The sequence below is a fragment of the Erpetoichthys calabaricus genome, chromosome 9 (assembly GCF_900747795.2).
Source record: "Erpetoichthys calabaricus chromosome 9, fErpCal1.3, whole genome shotgun sequence".
NCBI classification, from domain to species: Eukaryota; Metazoa; Chordata; class Cladistia; order Polypteriformes; family Polypteridae; genus Erpetoichthys; species Erpetoichthys calabaricus.
The window spans coordinates 93535398-93548750 of record NC_041402.2 but is presented as its reverse complement, the minus strand read 5'-3'; the positions used below and the strand labels follow the sequence as shown (position 1 = coordinate 93548750).

Below are 13353 nucleotides of genomic sequence, written 5' to 3'. Positions count from 1 at the left end.
TACATGTTTACCTTTAGTTTTACTCTGTGTATGTTTGAAACTATTAATAGTAACTGTGCTTCTCATAGTTTAATGTTTACTTAGTTTATTGTCTACTCTTATAAACTTTTATCCACAGCATCTTTAGGCTTGCTCCAAACGATACTTCATTGTACGTACTGTACAATAGCAATAAAGGTATATTGCATCTTGGTACTTTCAAACTGATGGCATTACTTCTGAAATCCACAGTTTTTGATTTTTCAAGAAAATTATTCAAGTTCAAAAAATCAGCTTTAAAATCAGCCTCTAACATCAGAAACCAGGATATGTATTAAAAAGAAAGCAAAGCTTCTCATTTTTAGAAATATAAAGGCCTTTTTGTTCTCATTTACAAATACACATGTGAAATTCTCCGAGAATGGACGAAAAGCTTTTAAATTCTTAAAGAAGCCAACTTTTTAATTCTTTGTTAAAAATGTAACATTGTGTGCCTTTGATCATTATTCCCTTTTTAATGATGTCAGAAGCCATTTGTAAAGCTGATTGACTAAACATGTTACAGGAATAGTAAAAACCCAATGATAATAGCACGGCAGTCTGCCCGTGGTTTGCTTTAGACAGATGCAGAATGTATGTTGATTCTATATAATTTTAATATAACATATAAAAATGTTTTGTAGGATGCTTTGAGGACAGAGGAGTCTTGCACATGGATTGAAATTGGCCTGCAGGCTGCCATTTGATGATCCCAGCCCTAAACTTACCATAAAAGTTTAAGAAATGTGTGTTTGTGAAACAGCAGAACAGTGTATCTAGATGAGATTTACATCTGAAACAGTTGAACACACAGGTTGGGCTATGTGTCTCTTTATCCTTATTGTTCCTGTAAGCTTACATTGACAACTTTGGCCTTGTTGTTTCAAGCTGTATCCAAGCTGACAGGCACAAGATAATCTACCAGACTGACAAAATGATGAGCATGATAACTCATTTTCTTCTTTTTCCACTGGCTCAGAACACTCTTCAGTATCTGAAAAGTAAGAAACACAACAGATTTCACTCATCATATTATTTAGCTGCTAGGCAAAATTACATTTTCTTTAAAAATGCACTTTATTTTTTCAATTACTGTTCTTCTTGACTAGTTTAACTAATTTCACTGGTCCTAAAATTGTTTTTTTCACCCCTGTCACAAATACTAGGTGTCCTTTACAGATATGATGTTGATTAAACAATATCTGGCAAAAGAATTGCTCTGTCACATCCTGTGTTTGAGAGATGAAAGTTTAAAGTGAAAAACACTATTATAGAGAAATAATGTATTATATTATTCAAATTAATAATTTAGACTTGAAAAAATGATAATATAGACATAATTGTGTTAAATCTAATTATTACTTACAAAAAGCAGTCACTTGGAAGTTTTCTTTCCCTCGTAATCCTCTAAGATATTTCATGATAGAATAACAACCAGATGTCTGCTAACATAGACTCACTCCACTTTCTACTATAATGTTTCTCCATTTGAGTGATGCCCTGATGGAATCTCTCATCATGTTGATTAAAGTCTGCCCCTATGGTCTCGGGGGAAAAAAATCAAATAGGAGTGTAGTAAATGGATTTTAAAGACGTCTTGCATTCAGATGTTAGGTAGGAAGAGAGAAGCTCTTCAACTAGCTCCTCATTGTTTTTTGCCTTTGTATTGAAATTGAAAATTGTGCCACATGCTATCAAGTTCCTCCTTCGCACAGCAAGGATTTGAAGTTTATGTCCTTCAAAAGCTTGGAGATTTGAGGTCCAATGAAGATGCCTTCTTTTATCATTGCTTTGATATGTGAGGAAGCCTCTGCCTGATGTATCTGAATCTTTTCTAATTATATTCTAAAAACAATTTGTTCCCAGATGTATCGATACATAAACCATTGAGATATGGGTTAGTCCTGTGACTTATAAATTGCCTCTTCCATCATTTACAGCAAATAAATCTTACTTTTAATGCTCCCAATTTGAAACTGGTTTACTCCAAACTGAATAAGGTCACTTTTTCACCTGCAGTGGAAATTTAGGTTTTCACAGAGTTATGTAACTCTCATAATATAATATACTAGCCGACGCCCGCAGTAGCATACGGCGGTGTAAGAATAGGATGGAAAATGGTGAGAAAGGAATTCAGAAATCAAGAAGAAATAAATACTTCTTGAAAGACACAGTTGTGAATAGGTGTTTTGGTGGAGACGACAGATAATGAGTTGAAAGATCTAACCCTAGAAAGCAATAACAACCCCAAAAAGATGTTGTTGTAGAATGTCTCTAAGTAATTCCTTAAGCTTAATCCAAAAGACTCATACTACAATATCAGGTCTGTGCTATCTGACAGTGCATGTAGAATTTCTGGCCAAGCGGGATTACATGTGAAAGTGATAAATAAATCAGGCTTTACGAATTTACGTACTATGGCAATGGCATCCTGATAGTTTTGTTGCATGTATCTTGGACTTTCTGGAAATGTGGACGGTAATATGATCATTTTGCCTACACATACGTTGTTATTTTTAGCGTTTTCTTGCAGTGCGTCTGATAGTCCTTTGTATTGTTCCACGTGCAGATCTTGTTGATGTAATCTGAGATAGTGGGGACGTGCGCCCTCTGTTTTAACATATGCATCTACGACATACTGTTGGAATAGTTTGCCGCTGGAGTGCAAAATACTAAATGCATTCCTCATTGCTAATCTGTATGCGTAAAATTGGCATTGAGTAAGCCTTATATTTGCTTGGCGGTTCTTTTATTGGGAACATGTTGTAAATCTTTGTGCCAGCCAATGTCTCCATAAGGGAATAAAAGTGGGTAAACCACAGGATCGCAATTCATATTGAGCGTGGAAATCTGTTTACAGGAGTTGCCTATGGGATAGATGCAAATGTCCGTTTCGACAAGTGGTTCACCATCTTCTCCGACGAAAATCGCAGCAACATCAGTGTGACATGTCGGGGCATTGTATCGTCGTAAATCCTGCCTAGGGATTTCCTTGAAAACCATTCGTACAGATGCTGTTGGATTGGACCGAGCGATTTCATGCATGTGTTTGTATGATTTAGGGAAGGGGTTGATGGTTCTGAGCATGGAATCTAGCTGGAGAAGTAAATTTTTGCTGCATTTTGTAAGTGTACTTCAGTAGTTTGCGCTGTGTCAAAAACATACAACTGTCCAGGCAGCGTGGGGAAGGGTTTGGAAGAGGACGGATAGGAATTGAGAAATGCCGTGTCGGCTGCGTGTGAGCGGGACTGGTTTTGAAGTGGAAGCAGGACAAACCAGAAGAGAAATATATATAAGAGATTTTTATTATCCTTAGGCCTAAATATTGCTCATGGGATCCAGCTATTGATGTTCTTGCATTCTGTCTTTTAAATCAATTTCTTATATATTAGGTAAATTTAACATAATGGGTGTCTTCAGAACTCACGTCCTCAGAGGAGGGCTCTGTTGTTACTTTCTCCAGTGTCACCATTTTGTGCTGTATTTTTCTTGGGCACACAATATTATTTAGAGCAATAATTTCCAACAAGCTTGCAAATTCTTAATAAGTATGCTACCAAACAATCCCAAAAGAATCCCAAAGGTTATGTAAGAATTGTAATAATAACTATCAAGCATTCAATCCCATTTTCATTCCATTTCAGTACATCTTTCATAAATTATTGGTTCTGAATTATTTTCCTTCTTATTCTTATTCTTTGTTTTCACTAACATTGTTTGCCAGAAAAGAAAATAAATATATTACACACACACATGCACACACACACACACACACAAACACCTTGTCAATCATGTTCTTGCATTAGAGCTAAGGTTCAATCTTCAAAATGATATTTTCAATGAAAACTGGCTACAATTTGTTGAGAGACAAGCTACATACAATATAAACCTAATCAAGAGCAGGGAGACAGGTCCATCAAAGTAAAAACAAAAGATGCATTATTCCCATCAAGACTGGCAGTATAAGTATTGGTTCTTAAGTATAAAAGGCAAGTGTGTGTGCCTAATATGTAGTCAGAACTACAGCTGGAAAAAGATGCAATATCAATGCATGTGATTTACCTGCTGCTAGTCAACTTGTGTCTGAGAAACCAAGAACATAAGCAATCTGAAAGCAGCATTAGAAATGAAGCAAAAATTAATGAAACTATTGTAGTGGTTACAAAGACACTCAGATTCTCAATATCTTTTAAGGGTGATTTGTTTATTTTATTTAAGGGCACCAAAACTGCACCCAGCCTTGACCTAGGCAGCAAACTCTCACACACAGAGACACAAAAAAGCAACTGAAAATGAGTAAAGGTTGAAGAGTATATTCAACAAATAAAGAAGGCAACAAACTGCTTGCAGATTTTGTTTTGTTATCAAGAGGTTGAGTTCTGATTGCAAAGCCTGTCTTTTCCTAAAAAGTGCCTCATTTGGAGACCTGGGGCCTCATGCATAACGCTGTGCGTAGAAATCACACTATAACATGGTGTAAGCACAAAAGCAGGAATGTGCGTACGCACTGAAAAATCCAGATGCAGGAATCTGTATGTACGCAAACTTCCAAGTTCTTCCGCTACATAAATTCCGATCAGCATGAAAAGTAACGCACGTGCACGCACCTTCTGTCCCGCCCCAACTCCTCCCAGAATTACGCCTCTTTGAATATGCAAATCAATATAAATAGCCCTTAAGCTCAGCCTTCTGTGAAAAGACAATGGGAAAAGCACGGGAGAAAATATAAGAATTTCAGCGAATACCAAATGGAGGCTGTTATGGTGTATAAAATCTGTACATTTTGGTTTCCATTATATTTTGTTCGAGACAAGACAACAGATGAACTAAGACAGATCAAAGCAGGTTTTGTCACACCTCACTTTCAAACAGCTGTTTCCTACATTGAAAGGAAGACATTCTGGGGCTCAATTATTTTACAACCCGGGAAAGGATGCTCTGCTGACACCCCAGGCTATTGATTACTTTATGGATGGACATCTGGGATTTATGGCCTGGGAAAGGGAAACAGGCAATATCAAAGAACTTTATTATCTGGGAAAGAGTTTGAGCAAAATTCATCAATCACATTGACAGCCAGCCAATCAGGTTCATGTGTTGTGTAACCAAGGCATGATATTTCATAATAAATATGCCTTGGTCTGGAAGAGGAGCAGAGGGAGGAGCAGGAGAAGAAGAAGGAAGAAGAAGGAGCAGGAGGGAGGAGAAGAAGAAGAGGAACAGACGAAGACGACATTGGTCGTCAGAAAGGCATCATGAACATCCATTGCTAAATCAAGCGCCTCCCTGGGACATTCATCCTTGTCATTTCAACTTTTTCGTAAGCTTTTCCTAAAGACTATATATATTCAGACTTTCCTATCAGTACTTATTTTCTATTCTTTGTTCCAGTGGTATTATTATTATTCTTGTAATAAATACCATGCTGCTTTTAACTTTCTATGCTTTGTTTTAATGTCTAGAGTGATTGAATTAATAAGTTAGATTTCTTTCAGCACCTGGGGTAGCCAGATTTTTGCCATTATTTCTGTGCTGCGAGGTTTATAAGGCTGAGAGTGAGGAGCGCCACTCAAAAGAAGGGACAGTATGAGAAGAAGGTATTCTTGGCTGATAAATGGCCTATATTCAAGGATACTGAGTCTTTGTATGTTTTAATATTTTCTTGGAGACCAAAAGTAACATTTAGGTCCGAGGTCTATTTAAAACATCATATGTTGTCCGTGCCGATAATAAGTAAGTCTCTTGAAGTGCTGAGTGTCAGGCTGATGTGTGGTATAAAGTGCAAAGGGTTAATCAGCGTGTGTGTGTCATTCATAGGGCGCTGTTGTGGTTAGGGTCTGTGTGTGTGTTTATCTATGTGTGTGTGTGTTCATTTTAAAGTGCAACAGTACACCAACCCGATAACGAACCTGACGAGAACATTTACCCTTGAGAAAACAGGTAAAGGGTAAGTAGAGGGAAATACTACGATAATACAGAGGCAAAGGAAAACCATACTATTTGTTTGTTTAAACAGTGGTATAATCAACAAAATGAAGTTGATCAAGTGACAGAGTGTCGGAGAAACTCGAAAGCTCAAGTTCACAAAGTCGCACAGTGCCCGAAATAAAAAAGAAATCACATATCAAAGTCGCCGTGAAAAGGCAAGTCGTAGCCCACCGTCTGAGTGTCATATGAAAGCTTATTAGGGTACAGACAAAAAAAATAGGCACACAGTGGGAAAAAAGCATGAAATGTCAACTTTAATCTCGAAATTTCCACTTTAATCACGTAGTTTATTTTGCCATTAAAGTAGAACATCATAAACTTCATCTTAAAATCGTTTAAGTTACTAGTTTCTCAAATCCCATTGTAACTAAAGTAGCACATTAAATGCTTTGTTCTGTATTTGATCTTCTTTGTGCTCTGTGTGTGAATCACTACCTGCTTCTTAAACGGGCTTTCTTTTTCTCCGGCAGGACACAGAATCCATTACATTCATGATATTACAGCTCTCTGAATAAGTAAAATACTGACATGTATACGTGATATCTTTTTCATGATGATAGGAGTTAAAGCATGTTATTAAACATGGGAACACGGTGGCACAGTGCTTGTTCATGTCTCACGCAAGAGGCTTGCTGCGCCATGCGCGACCTTCGATGAAATAATTTATTGCAGCAGTACTGTCTCTTTCAAACGTACTAACCTCTAATTCCTGTCCTTACTTTTCTTTCTCCAAATACCCACCGTTTATACATGAGGCCCCTGTCGTGTTCTTGATCTATTCTGGTAATTTCACTGATTAACTCTGAGGCCTTCTTGGTTTCCAATTTATTTTTGTGGGAGAGATATGAGATAATCTGTCCCCTTAAAAATGCCTTCAGAGTTTCCAAGATTATTCCTGCAGAAACCTCTGAGGACGCATTTGTCTCTAAAAAAGAAAAAATTTGCTTGGATATAAATTCTGTACAGTTTTTGTCAGCTAATAACGGGGTGTTAAAATGTCAACTTCAAGATGAGTATGTGGGGCACAGTGATTTGAGCTCCATGATTAGAGGGGCATGGTCATGACAATAGCGTTGTACTTGCAAGATTTGATCATGGGCAAGAAATTGTTATCTATAAAGAAATAATCCTTTTTTGACTAGCAATGATGTAGTGGTGAGAAGAAGTAATATGCTCTTAAGTATGGATTTAGAAATCTTCATGGATCTGCTAAGTTATGATCAGTTAAATGGGGAGGGTTATGTCAGGAAGGGTATCTGGTGTAAAATTTTACCAAATCAATATGCGGACAACAATACAAATTTCCATACTGGATCAGTCGAGCCCCAGGTTAACAACAACCGCCACCAGTACTGTTAGCCAACAGGGTGCTGTCGGAAATTGGGCTACTGTTGGCCGAAGAAGAAGAAGAAGGAGAAGAAGAGAGGGGAGACATGTCCAGAGGCAGGAGGAGAGGAGGAAAGTAAAGAGAGTGGAACTGAGGGTAGGAACTTTGAATGTTGGCAGTATGACTGGTAAGGGGAGGGAGTTAGCAGATATGATGGAGAGAAGGAAGGTTAATATATTGTACATGCAAGAGACTAAGTGGAAGGGGAGTAAGACCAGGTTGATTGGAGGTGGATTCAAATTGTTCTATCATGATGTGGATGAGAGGAGAAATGGGGTAGGGGTTATTCTGAAGGAACAGTATGTCAAGAGTGTTTTGGAGGTGAAAAGAGTGTCAGACAGAGTAATGATTATGAAGCTGGAATTTGGAGGTGTGATGATGAATGTTGTTAGTGCATATGCCCCGCAAGTTGGGTGTACGATGGAGAAGAAAGAAGATTTTTGGAGTGAGTTGGATGAAGTTATGAACAGTGTACCCAATGGACAGAAAGTGGTGATTGGAGCAGATTTCAATGGACATGGTGGTGAAGGGAACAGTGGAGACGATGAGGTAATGAGTAGGTATGGTGTCAAGGAGAAGAATGAAGAAGGTCAGAGGATAGTGGATTTTGCCAAAAGGATGGACATGGCTGTAGTGAATACGTATTTTAAGAAGAGGGAGAAACATAGGATTATGTACAAGAGTGGAGGAAGATGCACACAGGTAGATTACATCCTATGCAGAAGAGTCAATCTGAAGGAGATTGAAGACGGCAAAGTGGTGGCAGGGGAAAGTGTAGTTAAGCAGCATAGGATGGTGGTCTGTAGGATGACATTGGAGATCAAGAAGAGGAAGAGAGTGAGGTGTGGTGCCCGGCGGGCATCCATGCCCGGCCGGGACGCCTAGGAGGAGTGGAGGAGGGCTTGTGCCTCCTCCAGGATACGAGGGGGCGTCCTCCCTGGTGGCTTTGGGGACCACGGGTACGGAGCTTGGAAGCTCAGCCCTGTAGGGGCCCGTGGTCACCGCCAGGGGGCGCCCCAATGCCTTGGGAGTGTTGGCCCTCAGTACTTCCGCCACACCGGGAAGTGCTGGGGGGAAGACACTTGAGAGCACCTGGTGGACTTCCGGCAACACCTTGGGAGCTTCCGCCACACAGGGGTGTGGCTACGGAGGCCCTAATGATGCACCTGGAGCCCATCCGGGGCACATAAAAGGGGCCGCCTCCCTCCAGTCGAAGCGAGAGTCGGGAGGAAGAAGATGTAGCGTGTTGGAGAGGAGTGGAGGCGGACCGAGAAGAGAAAAGGCATTGTGTTGTGGCCAGGACTTTGAAGGGGTGATTGGTGCTTTGTGCACTGGGTTTGTGCAAGATAATTGTAAATAGAATGTATAATAAACGTGTGTTGGGTGACATGAACGTGTCTGCCTGTCTGTGTCCGAGCCAATCGTCACAGAGGGCAGAGGCAAGGATCAAATGATGGAAGTTGAAAATGGAAGACTGCAAGGTTGAGTTTACGGAGGAGGTAAGACAGGCACTGGGTGGCAGTGAAGAGTTACCAGACAGCTGGGCAACTACAGCAGATGTAGTAAGGGTGACAGCAAGAAGGGTGCTTGGCGTGATATCTGGACAGAGGAACAAGGAAAAGGAAACCTGGTGGTGAAATGGGGAAGTACAGGAGAGTATACAGAGGAAGAGGATGCCAAAGAAGAAGTGGGATAGTGAGAGAGATGCAGAAAGTAGACAAGAGTACAAGGAGATAAGGTGCAAGGTGAAGAAAGAGGTGGCAAAGGCTAAAGAAAAGGCTTATGATGAGTTGTATGAAAGGTTGGATACTAAGGATGTAGAAAAGGACCCATACCAATTGACTAGACAGAGGGACTGAGCTGGGAAAGATGTGCAGCAGGTTAGGGTGATAAAGGATAATGATGGAAACATTCAAGTGAGGAGAGTGTGTTGAGCAGATGGAAAGAGTACTTTGAGAGGCTGATGAATGAAAAGAACAAGAGAGAGAGAGAAGGTTGGATGATGTGGGGGCAGTGAATCAGGAAGTGCTAGGGATTAGCAAGGAGGAAGTAAGGACAGCTATAAAGAGGATGAAAAATGGAAGGGCCGTTGGTCCAGATGACATACCTGTGGAAGCATGGAGGTGTTTAGGAGAGATGGCAATGGAGTTTTTAACCAGATTGTTTAATGGAATCTTGGAAAGTGAGAGGATGCCTGAGGAGTGGAGAAGAAGTGTACTGGTGCCGATATTTAAGAACAAGGAGGATGTGCAGGACTGTAATAACTACAGGGGAATAAAATTGATGAGCCACAGCATGAAGTTATGGGAAAGAGTAGTGGAAGCTAGGTTAAGAAGGGAGGTGATGATTAGTGAGCAGCAGTATGGTTTCATGCCAAGAAAGAGCACCACAGTTGCGTTGTTTGCTCTGAGGATATTGATGGAGAAGTATAGAGAAGACCAGAAGGAGTTGTGTGTTTGTGAACCTGGAGAAAGCATATGACATGGTGCCTCGGGAGGAGTTGTGGTACTGTATGAGGAAGTCGGGAGTGGCAGAGAAGTATGTAAGAGTTGTACAGGATATGTACGAGGGAAGTATGACAGTGGTATATCTGCGGTAGGAGTGATGAATGCATTCAAGTTGGAGGTGGGATTACATCAGGGATCTGCTCTGAGCCCTTTCTTATTTGCAATGGTGATGGATAGGTTGACAGATGAGGATAGATAGATAGATAGATAGATAGATAGATAGATAGATAGATAGATAGATAGATAGATAGATAGATAGATAGATAGATAGATAGATAGATAGATAGATAGATAGATAGATAGATAGATAGATAGATAGATAGATAGATAGATACTTTATTAATCCCAATGGGAAATTCACACTTCACGCTTCAATTCATGCTTGGTTTGTGCTCTGACATGAACTGTCAACTGTGGGACCTTATATAGACAGGTGTGTGCCTTTCCAAATCATGTTCAGTCAACTGAATTTACCACAGGTGGACTCCAATTAAGCTGCAGAAACATCTCAAGGAAGATCAGGGTAAACAGGATGCACCTGAGCTCAATTTTGAGCTTCATGGCAAACGCTGTGAATACTTATGTACATGTACTTCTCAATTTTTTTATTTTTAATAAATTTGCAAAAACCTCAAGTAAACTTTTTTCACATTGTCATTATGGGGCGTTGTGTGTAGAATTCTGAGGAAAAAAATTAATTTAATCCATTGTGGAATAAGGCTGTAACATAACAAAATGTGGAAAAAGTGATGTGCTGTGAATACTTTCCGGATGCACTTTAGATACTTTATTAATCCCAAGGGGAAATTCACATACTCCAGCAGCAGCATACTTATACAAAAAACAATATTAAATTAAAGATTGATAACAATGCACGAAAAAACAGACAATAACTTTGTATAATGTTAACGTTTACCCCCCTGGGTAGAATTGAAGAGTCGCATAGATTGGGGGAGGAACGATCTTCTCAGTCTGTCAGTGGAGCAGGACAGTGACAGCAGCCTGTCGCTGAAGCTGCTCTTTTGTCTGGAGATGACACTGTTTAGTGGATGCAGTGGATTCTCCATTATTGACAGGAGCCTGCTCAGTGCCCGTTGCTCCGCCACAGATGTCAACCTGTCCAGCTTATTGCCAACAATAGAACCTGCCTTCCTCACCAGTTTGTTCAGGCGTGAGGCGTCCTTTTTCTTAATGCTGCCCCCCAGCACACCACCGTGTAGAAGAGGGCGCTTGCCACAACCATCTGATAGAACATCTGCAGCATCTTATTGCAGATGTTGAAGGACGCCAGCCTTCTAGGGAAGTACTGTATAACCGGCTCTGTCCTTTCTTACACAGAGCATCAGTATTGGCAGTCCAGTCTAATTTATCATCCAGCTGCACTCCCAGGTATTTATAGGTCTGTACCCTCTGCACACAGTCACCTCTGATGATCACGGGGTCCATGAGGGGTCTGGGCCTCCTAAAATCCACCACCAGCTCCTTGGTTTTGCTGGTGTTCAGGTGTAGGTGGTTTGAGTCGCACCATTTAACAAAGTCCTTGATTAGGTTCCTATACTCCTCCTCCTGCCCACTCCTGATGCAGCCCACGATAGCAGTGTCATCAGCGAACTTTTGCACGTGGCAGGACTCTGAGTTGTATTGGAAGTCCGATGTATATAGGCTGAACAGGACCGGAGAAAGTACAGTCCCCTGTGGCGCTCCTGTGTTGCTGACCACAATGTCAGACCTGCAGTTCCCGAGACGCACATACTGAGTTCTGTCTTTAAGATAGTCCACGATCCATGCCACCAGGTATGAATCTACTCCCATCTCTGTCAGCTTGTCCCTAAGGAGCAGAGGTTGGATTGTGTTGAAGGCGCTAGAGAAGTCTAGAAACATAATTCTTACAGCACCACTGCCTCTGTCCAAGTGCGAGAGGGATCGGTGTAGCATGTAGATGATGGCATCCTCCGCTCCCACCTTCTCCTGATATGCAAACTGCAGAGGGTCGAGGGCGTGTTGAACCTGTGGCCTTAGGTGGTGAAGCAGCAGCCTCTCCATGGTCTTCATCACATGTGATGTCAGAGCAACAAGCCGGAAGTTATTCAGCTCAGTAGGACGTGATACCTTTGAGACTAGGGTGATGCAAGATGTTTTCCAAAGTCTCGGGACTCTCCCCTGTTCCAGGCTCAGGTTGAAGATGCTCTGTAGAGGACCCCCCAGCTCCGATGCACAGACCTTCAGCAGTCGTGGCGATACTCCATCTGGACCCGCTGCTTTGCTGGCACAAAGTCTCCTCAGCTCTCTGCTCATCTGCGCTGTTGTAATTGTGGGTGGGGATGTCTCTCCTATGCTGGTATCAGCAGAAGGATGTGTGGAGGGTACAGTACTCTGAGGTGAGAGTGAGAGTGGGTTAGGGTGGTCAAACCTGTTAAAGAAGTTGTTCATTTGGTTTGCTCTCTTCACGTCTCTCTCGATGGTGGCACCCTGCTTCGAGCTACAGCCAGTGATGATCTTCATCCCATCCCATACTTCCTTCATGCTGTTATTCTGCAACTTCTGCTCCAGCTTTCTCCTGTACTGCTCCTTCGCCGCCCTGAGCTGGACTCTAAGTTCCTTCTGCACGTGCTTGAGCTCATGCTGATCACCGCCGTTAAAAGCCCTTTTCTTCTGGTTCAAAAGGCCCTTGATGTCACTTGTAATCCATGGCTTGTTGTTAGCATAGCAGCGTACAGTTCTTACTGGAACTACAATGTCCATACAGAAGTTGATGTAGTCAGTAGTGCAGTCAACAACCTCCTCAATGTTCTCGCTATGTGATCCCTGCAGGATATCCCAGTCTGTAGTTCCAAAGCAGTCTCTCAGAGCCTTCTCTGCCTCAGGGGACCACTTCCTGAATGAGCATGTGCTTGTAGGTAGGACCCTCACTCTTGATTTGTAGTGAGGCTGAAGCAGAACCAGGTTATGATCTGCTTTCCCAAGCGCAGGCAGCGGGGTGGCGCTGTATGCGTCTTTAACGTTTGCATACAGTAAATCAATAGTCTTATTTCCCCGGGTGTTACAGTCCACATACTGGGAGAAGGCAAGTAATGTATTGTCCAGCGTCACATGGTTAAAGTCTCCAGTGATTAGTACAAGCGCCTCAGGGTTCTGCGTTTGTAACTTAGCAACAGCAGAATGGATGATGTCACTCTCTGTCTCCACGTCCGCCCGAGGAGGGATGTAAATAATAACAACAATGACGTGTCCAAACTCTCTGGGCAAGTAATAGGGACACAAACTTACGGGCAAAAGTTCGATGTCCCTGCAGCAAGTGGAGACTTTAACGTTAACATGTCCAGAGTTACACCACCGTGTATTAACATAGAGAGCGAGTCCTCTTCCTTTGTGCTTCCCGCAGGTACTTGCATCTCTGTCCGCTCTAACTGTGCTAAACCCGGGTAGCTCCACGTTAGCATCTGGGATGGTGGT

At 41.7% G+C, this 13353-nt stretch overlaps 1 protein-coding gene across 2 annotated transcripts in view; it reads right to left on the bottom strand.

The window, feature by feature from the left end:
• LOC114657950 (complement C1s subcomponent-like) overlaps positions 1-13353 on the bottom strand; it is a 129841-nt gene that overhangs the window by 111495 nt on the left and 4993 nt on the right. For both annotated transcript variants that reach the window (XM_028809936.2, XM_051932125.1), the window contains exon 4: positions 878-1012. In XM_028809936.2, coding sequence (XP_028665769.2) covers positions 878-1012 — 135 coding nt within the window. The remainder of the gene's footprint in view (positions 1-877; positions 1013-13353) is intronic.